The sequence below is a fragment of the Centroberyx gerrardi genome, chromosome 12 (assembly GCF_048128805.1).
Source record: "Centroberyx gerrardi isolate f3 chromosome 12, fCenGer3.hap1.cur.20231027, whole genome shotgun sequence".
NCBI classification, from domain to species: Eukaryota; Metazoa; Chordata; class Actinopteri; order Beryciformes; family Berycidae; genus Centroberyx; species Centroberyx gerrardi.
In genome coordinates, this window is record NC_136008.1 from 30,440,880 (window position 1) to 30,454,518 (window position 13,639).

The 13,639-nt window shown below is 42.1% G+C and overlaps 2 protein-coding genes across 3 annotated transcripts in view; one reads left to right on the top strand and one right to left on the bottom strand.

The window, feature by feature from the left end:
• Positions 1-13,639, bottom strand: part of calhm6 (calcium homeostasis modulator family member 6) — a 96,673-nt gene that overhangs the window by 60,436 nt on the left and 22,598 nt on the right. The window lies entirely within an intron of this gene.
• zufsp (zinc finger containing ubiquitin peptidase 1) lies at positions 73-13,217 on the top strand. 2 transcript variants are annotated; one of them, XM_071921272.2, is made up of 12 exons: positions 73-202; positions 774-1,380; positions 1,509-1,610; positions 2,735-2,794; positions 4,659-4,769; positions 4,930-5,039; positions 6,590-6,758; positions 7,846-8,034; positions 9,900-10,065; positions 11,761-11,921; positions 12,447-12,667; positions 13,051-13,217. In XM_071921272.2, the coding sequence occupies exons 2-12, from the start codon at positions 783-785 to the stop codon at positions 13,096-13,098; spliced, it is 1,935 nt and encodes a 644-aa protein (XP_071777373.1). In that variant the 5' UTR covers positions 73-202; positions 774-782; the 3' UTR covers positions 13,099-13,217. The 2 variants fall into 2 exon arrangements, with proteins under 2 accessions (XP_071777373.1, XP_071777382.1); XM_071921281.2 differs by lacking the exon at positions 73-202 and adding an exon at positions 243-294 and having other exon boundaries at positions 781-1,380.

The following is a 13,639-nucleotide window of genomic DNA, read 5'->3' on the forward strand; positions in this document are numbered from 1 at the left end:
CATTGCAATCGTCAATAATGGTTTTATTTTGAAAGCGTGGACCGGAAGTCTTATTTTTTATTCTGGCTGGTTTGACGCTGGATGCTACATGCTAGCTTGTCAGTTTCGGAGCGGAAGAAAGGAAAGCAAAACAAATATAACTACAAGACATTTCTCTCCTTGTAGTTGTTGAACATACTCTACTAAGTTCGTTGCATTACCGGTGAGTAAATTGTCTAGATATTTAGAAAGGGACAAGGTAGTCAAGGTAGCCATACTCGGCGAAAGACAATACCTCAGTTGATGGATGAGTGAGTGCCCTATGGAGATAAAGTGACGCCAAACTCTATTAAAAAATCTGGCAATTTAAGGTTGCTGTTAAGGTAGTTGTTATCGGTACACATACACTCCTAAAACATGAATTCAGATCTTATTGGAATCGACAGGACCCACTCTTCAATTCGGCATACATCCAGCACCCCAAGCAGCACTTATTTCAATAAAATCTCAATTTGTAGAATTGTTTTGCCTGTTATTGCCATAATCTTATACCAAAATACACCATGGTGGACGGTAGTGAACAGTGAACCAATTAAGACTTGAGATTTTATTGAAATAAAGTGCGGCTTGGAGAATCACTTGCAAGCTGAATTTACCAGAACACAGTAACCATTCGTAAAAGGCCTTAAGTCAGGTATATACACTGGTAAATAAACAAGGTCGCATTAAACTGTCAGATTTTTAATAGAGTTTGGTGTGAGGTTCTCCTGAACGTAGCGTGTGTGTCTCCCTAGGCTGAAGCCATGCTGACTTGTGAGATCTGTGGTGAGGAGTTAGTGCTGGAGGAAGATATGAGGACGCATCTTCTACTGAGCCACATTGAGAACGAGATGAGCTGCCCGCTCTGCTCCTTATCTGGGGTGTCCTATGACGAACTGAGCTTCCACATCAGCACCGCACACCCAGAGAACCACAACAGAACACAGGATCCAGACTGTGGCGGTCCCGCTCATTCCCCATGTTCCTCTGCTGGAACAAACAGTGATATGTCTGACAGCTGTGAACCCGAAGCAGCCTGTTCCCACTCGTCTCGGGACGGTTGTAGCACAGCTGGTGGAGAAACACCTCACAGAACGTCCCTTCTCCCCACCACCACCATGGTGCACCCTCAACAGAGCAGTGGTTTAATCCCACCCTCCATAGGGACCACACCTGTTAGTGGGGGTTCATCGCCCGGGGGGACAGCGCCCATCACTTGTTCAGCTTTGACTGGAAGGAGTCCCAGAACAAGACAGGAGTCTGTCAGACACTGTGATGATGATGATGATGATGAAGATGCAGGTAGAATGGCATCAGAGCAGGGCAAAATCAAACAGCAGCGACTGTCCTCTCCAAGAAAAGGTGAATCCCAGGCGTGGATGGCAGTGGATGTGCTGGAAGAATCTTGTTTTTTATTATCATGTTCTTACATTTTCTTTCTTTCTTCATTAATGTCTGTCTTGCACTGTTCTGTATTGTGTGTGTTCTAGAGAATCTGTTCCCTTGCCCTATGTGTGCGCTGGTCTGCAGCAACTGTTTCATCCTACAGGAGCATGTCGAGTTGCATCTGCAAGAACAGAACTCGGCTGAAGGTATCTTTCTATCTCAGAGATTTGCATCTACGCCGCTGTGGACAGGCCGCATTGTTCAGTCAGGCCGTACAGGTTGTACTTTATCAGCACACTGCTATCCGGTGGCATTGTGGTGAAGCAGGCCGCACAGACAAGTTCCAACCCAGTCAGTATGAATCAGAGGAGATAAAAGAGCGCATAGTGTGTTCAAATGAAGCCTGCTTAAGCCACATGTAGGGCTGGGGGATATTTCAATATTATCATTTATCGTCTTGTATCGTGATGATATGGTGATTTGGGGATATTGTGACACAATTCTGCTGTCTAAACTGATGATAACAAGCACATTTTATTTAAAAACTCTGACAAAATGAGGTATGGTAGGAATATTATTTGAAAATGTCAGTTTTGTTTGACATCACACGCTAACATTACCATTCAGTTCAATGGGACGAACATCAATTTGATTATTTAACACAGAGGTGTGACCAAGTCAACTTTGCTCGAGTCCCAAGTCAGTCTCAAGTCTCAAGTCAAGTCCCAAGTCTAAATGTAGATTACCAAGTCAAGTCTAGGTCAAGTCCATGTCATTAATGTCAAGTCTCAAGTCTAAATGTAGAACAGCAAGTCAAGTTAGAACAAATCAAGAGTCCAGTATCAATTTAATATCTTAAAGAAAACTAAATATCTAGGACTTTTCAATGTAATATGGTTTTAATAGGATAAAAACTTCATCAGCATCATGAGTTTGATTTCTATAATCAGTTTCAACTTCAATAAATTCAATCATTCCATACAAATTCAGAAAACAGAATTTAAATTCAGTCGCCTTGATGTCGCCAGACTTTAGAAACCTTTTTAAGTCATCAAAGTACAAGTCAAAGTCAAGTCCCAAGTCACCAGAACCCAAGTCAAGTCAAGTCCCAAGTCACCAGAACCCAAGTCAAGTCAAGTCTCAAGTCTTCTCTTCATTCATCAAGTCAAGTCTCAAGCTATTAAAACTGTGACTCGAGTCTGACTCGAGTCACAGTCATGTGACTTTAGTCCCCACCTCTGATTTAAGGTGATTTTGCATGCGTGAGCCATATCATGATATATATCGATATGGAAAAACCATCTTTATTTAAGTCCGATTGTCTTTCCAGGAGCGGTGCTGGGGGCTTCTTCATCAGCCATGGCATCACCATCATCCCACAGTCTCTCAGGTTTGTCCCCTGCGCCTTCATTATTGGAGTTTTACAATAAATTTTTTGCTCACATGGTATTTTTCTTATGGTTGCCTTATGAGGTCACAAGAAAGCAAAACTACCTCGCCTTACAACCAAGGTGCATGAACTAGAAAAAAGTTAGAAAGGAAGAACAAATTAAGCTACTCTTTGGGGCCGATGGATGTTCTAAAAAAGTCTTTATTGCTACTGTAAAAGCATTGGTTTTTCTTTAGAACATCCATCGCAAGAGTAGCTGAATTTGTTCTTCCTTTGTGTCTTTATATGCTTTGACGGCAACATTCACATTTCAAATGGGCAGTCCTCTTATTTAAAAAAAACAAAAAAGAAAAGTCTCACCCCAAACGCACAGTTCCACCCATGTCATGACATCTTAAAGTTAACAGCAGTCTTTTCAAAGGCCAGATTTTAGCATTTCAACTACCCGCGACTTCATGGAGTTTTCTAATGTACAATCTCTTATTCTAGTAACAAAATTTTGACTACCTGCGACTTCTCTGTATTTAAAACGAGGAACAGTACACCCAGTAGCAATGTCGGTTTCCTGGCCAGAAGCATAACCACATAAATAGCCTGCTTGCCCCTTATTGGGTGCTTGTTTGGTGTTTGTAGAATATGGAAATGGCCACTAGAGGGTCTGGTTCCCATTTTCTTTTTAATTAAATGTAAAGAGAAGCAGTTGGATGGAGTTCCCAAATATAAAGAGCTTTGCATACCAGTGAGGGACGGAGGTAAACTGATCCTAAGCTGGCCTAGTCTTTGATTATTTTTTGGCGGTGGAGATTGGGAGTTTATACAGTATGCCACTCTTTGATGAAGGTGTGCCACAGTACTAAAATACTGTATGTTTTACATTATGTTGGTACAGGGATTATTTTCATTTTAATGCTTAATTGACCAAAAACAAGGGAGCCATCCAAATTCAGTCCACATACAGTCAATAGCATGCTTGCGATACAGTAGAGAGCACCTCATATGTTTATTTACAGTAGGGTTTAACCGACATGGGTTTTTTTAAAGGTCAATACTCTGACCATATTTTGGGACTCAATTAAATTTGACCGTTTTCATGCCAAAAAATTCCAAACAATATTCAAAAAGTATTTAGTGTTTCCTCCCAGAATTGTATTCTTGTCAGGGTGGAAATGCGTCTGAAACAGCATTCAGACCATCATGGACCACTGAAACCCAGGGTGATGTTAATAACAGCAACAATAATAATACAGCAAAAACGATAATAATAAGACATTCATGTGCACTTGTATGGAATCCAAATGTCTCATTTAAATCATTTCAGGTTAAGGGCTTCCCATAGACCAGTGATTCTCAACCTTTTTCATATCAAGGACCCCAAATTTAGTCCACATTAGGGCCACAGACTCCCATTTGACGAGATTTTGTCTCTCGAACCCAAATCTGAGAATATTTTTATTGTTAGATATGACTTTGTCCAGAATTCCATGACTATCTGTATTGTAGGTAGAGAGATAACAGTGAAACTATGATCAAAACAGTCATTCTTCTATATTCTCTAATTGTGTTAACTTCTTGTAAATGAAATAATGTTGAAGTTTAACAATTCATCAATTTGCTGGGGACCCCCTGGAACCCCCTCGAGGACCCCTGGTGGTCCCTGGACCCCACGTTGAGAACCACTGCCATAGACAACCAGTGTAGTATTGATCAATTCTGCAATAAATATGTGAATGAATGAATCGAACTGCAATATATCCATCATGTCAGAGGTGGATGACACTAACAGTCACATAAATCGGTCTAAGCCTAAGTTAGACCGATTTATAGTTTTATATAACTCGACTTAAGTTTCTAAACTGCTTCTCAGGAGGGAAGAGATATGAGTGCCCCATGTGCTCTGTTGTCTGTGGCGACAGCTTCTCACTGCAGGAGCATGTGGAGCTGCACTTAGACTATGGTGCAGCTGCAAACTGTGCAGGTACGGGTTTCTTCATACCCCCTTACAACATAAATTCACTCAATTCCCATCATATAACACTGTACCCCCTGTGTAATCTGATTGTCTGTAACCCCCTGATCTGATGCACCGCCTGCTTACGCGTTTCTAAGACTTGACTGGTTTGATTGTGTCGATCTAGAGAGTCCTGGCTCAGACCTCAGGCTGGCCAGACAGCTTCAGCAGGAGGAGGACCAGAGGAGGAGGGAGCAGGAGGCCAAGCAGGAGGTGGAGGAGTTCAAGAAGCTGCAGGTCAGTGTCAGGTCTCGATACCCTGATGTCTTGAATCTAGGGCTGAAACGATTCCTCAAGAAACTCGAGTAACTCGATTACTAAAAATCATCGATGCAAATTCTTTGCATCGAAGCTTCGTTTAATCCATATAACTATATACACGCTCAGTGTTTCGCACGGATGATTATTACTGTTGCACAACGCGCTGGAGAAAGAGAGAGAAAATAGCGAGGGGCGAAGAGAAGAGACAGGCCAGAGAAAACGACAGAAAGTGTCCAAAGTTTCGGATCCAGTGTTGCCAACTTGGCGACTTTGTCGCTAGACTTAGCGACTTTTCAGACCCCCCTGGCGACTTTATTTCTCAAAAGCGACTAGCGACAAATCTGCCGACTTTTTCTGACCATGGGAAGCAATGTTAATGTGTTGAATCCCAAAGCATTTGGCAATAAATTGGTTTGGCTGATGCTGGTTTTCTCTACTTGCTTGTCTAATCCAGAGAGGTCTGACGGTCACAGCGCTTCCCACACAGCGTAGCTCCCTCCCTCCGCTGAGAGCAGGGACTGTAGGATAGGGTCCACTTGTAATTGCTACCGGCGTACGCCGAAACTGGCCCGGGTGGGCGGAGTCAGCACTTAATTTTAAAACGGGATGAGATGAAGGCTACTAAAGAATGCACGTTAATTATGGCTATATGTAATGGCTAGTTAAGAACGTAAATCAATATGGTGGCTAGTTATGATGTCCCTAAGTTAGCTAAGTTTTGCTCAAGAAAATAACCACAGAAAATAAAATGCTGCAGTCAATTTGTGAAAGCCTGAGCTTCATTCATGTTATTATTATGATAGTCACACACACATACACACACACACACACACACACACACACACACACACACACACCTACTCCCCTCACAGTGATGCATAAAATACCCCAGAAAGCAAAATATCAGGTGGTGTAAGTAGCAACTGGAGCCTAAAATGCACCAGTCCAATACAGCAGGTATATTCAGTTTAGTTTGATTGCAGTGAGTAGGGTCAGCAGGTGTAGGGCAACCCTTCAACATAGCAAATAAATGTACATTAGCCAGTCTTATGAACTTGTATGATATTTAGGCCTAGTAATAAATATCAATAATAATTATTATTTCACCTCGCTTTCAGTAAATCACAGTGTCATATGGACAGCTTCATGCAGACAGCTTTTCTCTTTTGTATATTTACTATTGCTCTTTAATAAAGCAAAAGTATTTCTTATCCGATTACTCGATTAATCGATGGAATAATCGGTAGAATACTCGATTACTAAAATAATCGATAGCTGCAGCCCTACTTGAATCTCAGTACCCCGCTGTTTCTCGTTTTTTCACCTGATTGTGCTAAAATGGACAGCGAAAGTGTGCTGTGTGCCTGGCTTTACTTGTTTTCTGGAGAATGCAAGGGCGCGACTGTGGTTTCTCTCTACGTGCATGTGATGCGCTAGCGTGTGTCATGGTGTATCACTCGCTTCGTCACGCGCTTTCACGAGGCTGCGATTCCAATCTGTCATGATGACATTTGTGGTATTTGCAGAAGCAGTTTGGTTTGGACGGCGGCGGCGGCTATCGCAGGCAGATGGAGAGGACCATGGAGAGTGCAGTGGCCAGAGGCCGCATGGCCCCCGCAGACTTTCACAACAAGAGGGCCGAGATGATGGAGTCTCTGTCCTCAGGGGTCGATGATGGCAGAACCAGAACACAGGGTATGTTGATATGACGCATTGCAAGATTAAAGGAATACGCCAACTTTTTTGGAAGATTGCCCCGTTGGTCAACTTAGCTGTTAAGTGATGAGAACATAGACCCCAAATCATCCCTATGTCCCCAGTAGATCATTGGCTCCATTAGCATACACTATGTTGAGTGATAGTAGGCTCCATGCTAACACTTCAGCATACACTATGCTGTTTTTGTATAGCAATTTTGCACTGGAGCACTATGTAGTTCATATTTTGAAGATTAAAATAACTTTGGCCATCTATGCAGCATAGACCATCTGACCATCACCAAAATAAGCAAGTAAAAAAAAAGGTCAAGATCATATTTAGAGTACTTTGCGGAGCCAGTCTTCCCATTAACATATTCCCGAGTCCCTTTTCATCACTACAGTGCAATAGTGTATGGCTCTTGTTGATCATCTCTTCAGTATTGACCCCTGCTCATCTTTCAGATTTCCAGAATTTGTCAGCTTCATGTGTGCATTTCGTAACCCTGTTATTCAGCATTCCATGAACTCTGAGGAAATGTTATTTTAGCTCGCTCTGGTTTTGGGGATAGGCTGTTCCAACACCCTGCGTGTGGGTAAATAACAACTTATCACATGTGCTTTAGTCAGTTGCTTATGAAACGACAGTCAAGCTGCAAGTCATTTGATACCTCAGTGAGTTATGAATAATTTCTGATTTATACATCTGTGATGTTCAATGCATTCCAGGTGTTTTTTTGTGATAACGTGTACATTTTTGGTGTACCCACTTCCCTCCACCTGCCTCGTCTACTTCTACTTCAATTAGTGATTTCCTTTCCTTTATTTCCTCCACTTCATCAGTCATCGGCTCTTATCTTTCCGTTTCGCTCTTCAAAACAAACACGCCTGCAGAGACGCCAAGCGGGGGGAGCGGGAACAAGTGGCAACATCTCCTTTGCGACAGGGTTTTTTGGGAAATGTGGTCTTAATTTTGGCAACAAACAAAACCACCGGTGCGAGATAGAGCCTACCAACTGTCTCGTTTGTCTCATTTGTGTACCGATGAATTATACCGATGGATTTGATGCACACCCCCTGTCTAGGTTTGCTGGGAGCCTTGTATGAATACTACCAGAGGGAAGCCAGAGACTGTGTCCATGTGTGGCTGAGTGCTGAGACCGACCACTACTGCTCTTCAGAGGGGGATAAAGGCTGGGGCTGCGGCTACCGAAACTTCCAGATGCTTCTGTCCTCTCTACACACAATAGAGACCTTTGCTCACCGCCTGCCAGGTACACAAGCATAATGCCTGTCACTCATAACAGCTGAGCCTGAATTCATCGCTTCCTGCAGTGTTTGTCATCAATCCAGTGCAGTTTAGCTTCTGTTTTTGTCAATTTTCCACGTCAAATCTAGAAGAAATAGTCTTTTATGGTCCTATGGGAACATGTTTGCGAAACAAGTATAAATTCTGTCCAGTCCCACAGCATTTCGTGGCGATGATGTGTAGCTCTTTCTGAATATGAGAAGAGGATTGTGGGTGGTGTGTGAAAATCTGCAGCGATGGTGCGAAGATTTATCCCATTTATTAAACACAGCTGAATGAAGAACAGAAATGATTTGTAGAAAGAAAGTTTCTTAAGTGCAGTAAACCATGATGTAGTTTGCAGTTTGAGTGATGTAGTTTGATAGTGTACAGCTATAGAGGAGTGATGTAGTTTGATAGTGTTCAGCTATAGAGGAGCGATGTAGTTTGATAGTGTTCAGCTATAGAGGAGTGATGTAGTGTGATGTGTTCAGCTAGAGGAATGATGTAGTGTGATAGTGTTCAGCTATAGAGGAGCGATATAGTGTGATGGTGTTCAGCTATTAGGAGTGATGTAGTTTCATAGTATTCAGCTATAGAGGAGTGATGTAGTTTGATAGTGTTCAGCTATAGAGGAGCGATGTAGTGTGATGGTGTTCAGCTATAGAGGAGCGATGTAGTATGATGGTGTTCAGCTATAGAGGAGTGATGTAGTTTGATGGTGTTCAGCTAGAGGAATGATGTAGTTTGCTTTATGATGTTTAATTGCTCCTGTTCCTTATTTGCTACTGTCTTGGTCAGGTCTCCCTCGTAAAAGAGATTCTGAATCTCAAATGGACTTCCTGGTTAAATAAAGGTTAAATAAATAAATTTTTAAAAAAATAATACAAAAATAAAATAACTGACCTGAATTTGACTCTACTTGACTGCGGTACTGAGGCAATAGTTATAAAAAGAAGACTGCCAATTGCTTTTCCTATGGAGTGTTGAATTTTTTCAGTGTGTTGCCATTCAAAATGTTTGTAATTACAGATCTACATATGAAACTGGGGTGTCAGGTTGTTTTTTGCTACACCTTCCACTACGGCTCTTGTAACCTGACACTAGAAATGCATCTCAGCTCAACATAGAATCAGACGGCTATTTCCCTCACAAACTGCAAATGCAAATGCGCATCACCAATCTGACACGTTTGTCTTGTATTTAATGCAAATGTGATGCTTTTGTTTTTCTAAAGCATAATCACAGAGTGCACAACAGCAGAAACTACTTAGGTTTTTTGGGGGATATATTGAAATTCAATATATCGCCATACACAAATGTGACAATACGTATCACGGGGCAGAAAAATTAATCAAGATATTAGCTACAGTTTATTCTGCTGTAGTAATCACAAATGAGACGGCTTGCTCAGCACAATTTCACAAGCTCTCCATTGAAATTACATGATTTAAACAGTTAGGCTATCCAGATACAAACATAAATGCCCATGTCTGATGTTAATGCCAGTTCCTCTTCCTATATTCAGTCTTGTGTGGTTTACCATACCATACACGCTCTTATTCACAAACAGTTGATGCAGCTGCTTTGTGGACAGGAAAAAATGGCACACGAGGGCGTGGATATGTTTGAGGCATACTGCACCGCTGAGTAGAACCATAGAAAGCCTTAAAGGAAAACTCCACCCTTGGATAATCTTACACTGCAAGATATCATCAATTTGTGATGTTCAGTGCATTGTAATCTAAGTGTAATTGTTGTAATTTCATCGTTTGGCGTACTAACAGTGAACAGTCTACTCATTGCTCAGTTCTTCCCGTTTTTGCTTACTTTATCATTGTCCTTCTCCAGAGAGGGCAGTTCCCAGTATTCCACGGGTGCAGAGCATGATCGAGGGGGCTTGGAAGGAAGGGCTGGATCCACAAGGTGCATCCCACTTCAGCCGGTGCCTACAGGGAACACGAGCCTGGATCGGAGCCACAGAGATCTACGCCCTCCTCACCTCTCTGGGAATCAGGTGCGAATAGTCTAAGATAGTCTAAGCCCATCCAGGTATAGAATTGTAAGCTACATTAAGGCATTTAAAGACAAGAGGCAGGCAGTAGTAAAGATGTGGTTCGAAGAGGGGTTGGACCAATATGCTGTATTGGTTTGCCGATATTGGGTTAGGTCATTAAAAATCAGATATCATTCAGTCAGTGTCATCCTCTGCCAACATGATGGAGGTTGCTCTCTGATTCCTGACAAAATCAGGAAACGAAATAGACCAAAGTTAAACATAAATACTTAACATTCAAGCAGTAAAACGGGTTATGAAGAGTAAAAGAGTGAGGAAAATGAACATAAAGTCCTATGTACGTAGAATAACCTTAATTAAAAGCCAGATTAAAAAGATATGTCTTTAACTTTGTCTTGAAAATACCAGCAGAGCTCGCCATTCTGAGATCTTGTGGGATCTTTTCCCGAGTTTAGGGGCGTAAAAACAGAAAGCGGCTTCACCAGTGTTCTTGTGTAAAACCTTTGGAACACCTAATAAAAAATGTTTAAAAAGCAAGACTGAGGAGTGTTTTTGGCAGGGACATAACATGATAAACAATCTTATGAAGGTGCCATTTAGTGCTTTATATACAAAGTAACATTACATCAGTTAACTGCGCACACCTAGGAAGTTCTTCTTTAGTGGCTTGTGGGGGTGGAGGTTGGCAAGTCCAGCTTTCTCTGGACACAACAGCTCAACTGCTGTTTAGGAGAAAGCAAGAATTTGCTTTTACATTTTGATTCATTTCCTCAGGCATTTCCCACCAGTGACCGGATACCAGATTTTAATCTGGGCAGATAGGACGAATCTGCAGGCCTCAATTACAGGGGGTGGGACGCTCTTCTCCTTCGCGATTTGAGGCGGTGGTATACTAACAACTAAATCTTGAGCTTGCTTAAAATAGAAACACAGTCAAACACAGCGCCTCATACAAATTTGTGTCTACACATTGCAGCTTTGAACTGTTTGTTTATTTACACTCCATGCAAGAAGATTAAAGAGATAACCATAACCTAGGAACTCCAGAAATAGTAGTGGCAAGAACAACAATAACGACTGTGGTGAAAGAGCAACAAAGCCGTCTGAGGGAATCTGAGGAGTTAGAAGCCATTTGATTGATCATAAAGGTGCAGAAATCTTCTAAAATCTCAGCAAGCCAAGCCTCTAAACCATTCATTTTGATGAGTTGACCGCCAGATGTTAGCATGGAGATTGAAACAATGGCAATGAATGGAAAAGGAAATGGAGACGCTTTTCCACAAGGCAACACAACCAACTGTGATATGTTAGACCAATCACAGACACAAAGATGGTGTGTGAAGAATTCAGCTAGTTCATCAAGCCTGTTCACTGTGGAGTCCGAAGACAATGCGGAGCTTTGTTGTTTCTGCAAGTGTCTTTTTGTCCATACGAACCTGCCGAAACTAAGTATACCACGGCCTTTTGTCTGATAAGACGGTGCATTATTACATAAAAACTCTTGCCTAATGCAGCTTTAAAGATAATTCAATATCGGCTGTCGGCAGCTTCAATTCAAAAATACCGCTATCATTATCAGGCCTTCAAAAACCCATAGCGGTCAAACCCTAGTTGTGAGTTTAGTTCATATCTCTCAGGCCGGACTGGGTAAGAACATCCGCCAAATGCCTGACATGTATTCACATGTGTTCACAGTGCCCGCATGACAGACTTCCACCGGCCCACCGGCCCAGGAGACACCCATCCCAAACTGTTTGAGTGGGTGAAGCAGTACTTCTCCCAGTCTTCCAGGAGTACCAGACTACCCCCCAGGGTGATCCAGACTTCTCAGCCCCCGCTGTACCTGCAGCATCAAGGTACATGCATTTTGTATTTCTTCGTCTCTGATGTCACGTTGATATGTCAGTCTTAAACACAGAACTTGACTGGATAGAGCTGTCCTTCCACTGTATGCTATGGTAATTTGGCTGGTACACCACCAGCCACACCTTTCCACAACATCAAATTACTAGTAATAAAGTCTTTGGGGAAGTCTTTGGGGAATACATATCCGGTGTTGGAACTTCGGCACCCATCAACAATTGGCAAGCAATCAGGGGGCTACTGTCTGACAGATTACGGGGCAGCTCATTATCTATGCATACTGTTGGCCAATCACAGCATTCATTAAAATCTTACACTAGGAAGTAGATTGGATATCTAAGAGGATTTCATCTCGATTCTCCCAGAGGGACAGTTTCTCAAAGGGCGTTAGTCAAATTTCCACAAGACTGACTATTTCAGGTGCCTTTACATTAACATGCTCTTTGTTAAGCTGTGAGGCTGGGAAACACGATTCTCATTACACTGTATCATTAACATGTGCCCCTCCGTGCCTCCAGGTCATAGCCGCTCCATAGTGGGTGTGGAGCAGAAGAAGAATGGGAGTCTGTGTCTTCTGATCCTGGATCCTGGCTGTTCACCAGCAGATGCCAGGAAGCTGCTGAACGGGGACGGTGTCACCGCAGCCGCCCGCCGAATCAGAAAGTTCCCCGGCAACTTGAAGCACAAGCAGTACCAAGTGGTGGCAGTAGAGGGAATATTGTCTCCTGAGGAAAAACAGGCGAGTGGTGACTCTTAGTTGGCACGTTTCAGATAAGTGTATGTGTTTTGTGTTTGCTTTTTCCCTGCTCAATTCTAATTTGGAGAAAAATCAAGGCCTGCAAAGGTATTTTGAGGAGACTCCCAGTGGCACGCTACCTATTTGTTGACTTGACAAGATGCTGAAGCAAATGGGTTTCACCCAGGTCAGTTAATGTTGACCAATACAATGTTTTGCCCTAAAACATTCCAATTTTGAGTCCTTGAATTTAACCAAACAAGACCTCTTAAGTCATTGAAAAGTCCTTGAATTTGATGTGTGATTTAGTGTGAAAACCCTGACCATGTGTTTAATGAACCGTTCTTTATCTGGGCATCAGCATGACTTGTTTTTGTTTTTTTCAGATTTGCATCCAGAACTCGAGGACACTGCAGGCTGAACGAATCCCATGAAACCAGAACACAGTTGTTTATCTCTTCATTTTTACTGTGAACATACATTTGCTTTCTTGCTACTAAGAGGTATTTTATTTATTTATTTGGTCAATAAATTTCATACTTTTACATTTTTCAAAAAATATATGGCGTGTTCTGTATTTGTGCTGTCAAATGACTTAAATTCAGTTGCTAATGGGTTAGATGAAAGGTAGCATAAGGACACCAGCTGTCCTTAAGGAGGTCAACTTACAAACCCGTCAAACAAGAATCATACCGGTCTTATCCACATGCATCTGTCTTTCAGTGGGATCAGATAAACACAACCCCCCAAACCACACACAACACAGAAACACAAACACACACTCACAGAAACAACAATCAGAGAACATTGTGGGTTATGGTTTTTATTGGCGAAAGAGACATTTTGTAATCGTGATTGTCTACAGGCCGCTTACAGGAATGTACTAAGTGCAACTGTTCTTTGGGTGAACATAAACTGCATTTTGTTGCATTCTTTCCACTGAGACAGCAAACTGCTTATGCAAGAAAGATAACT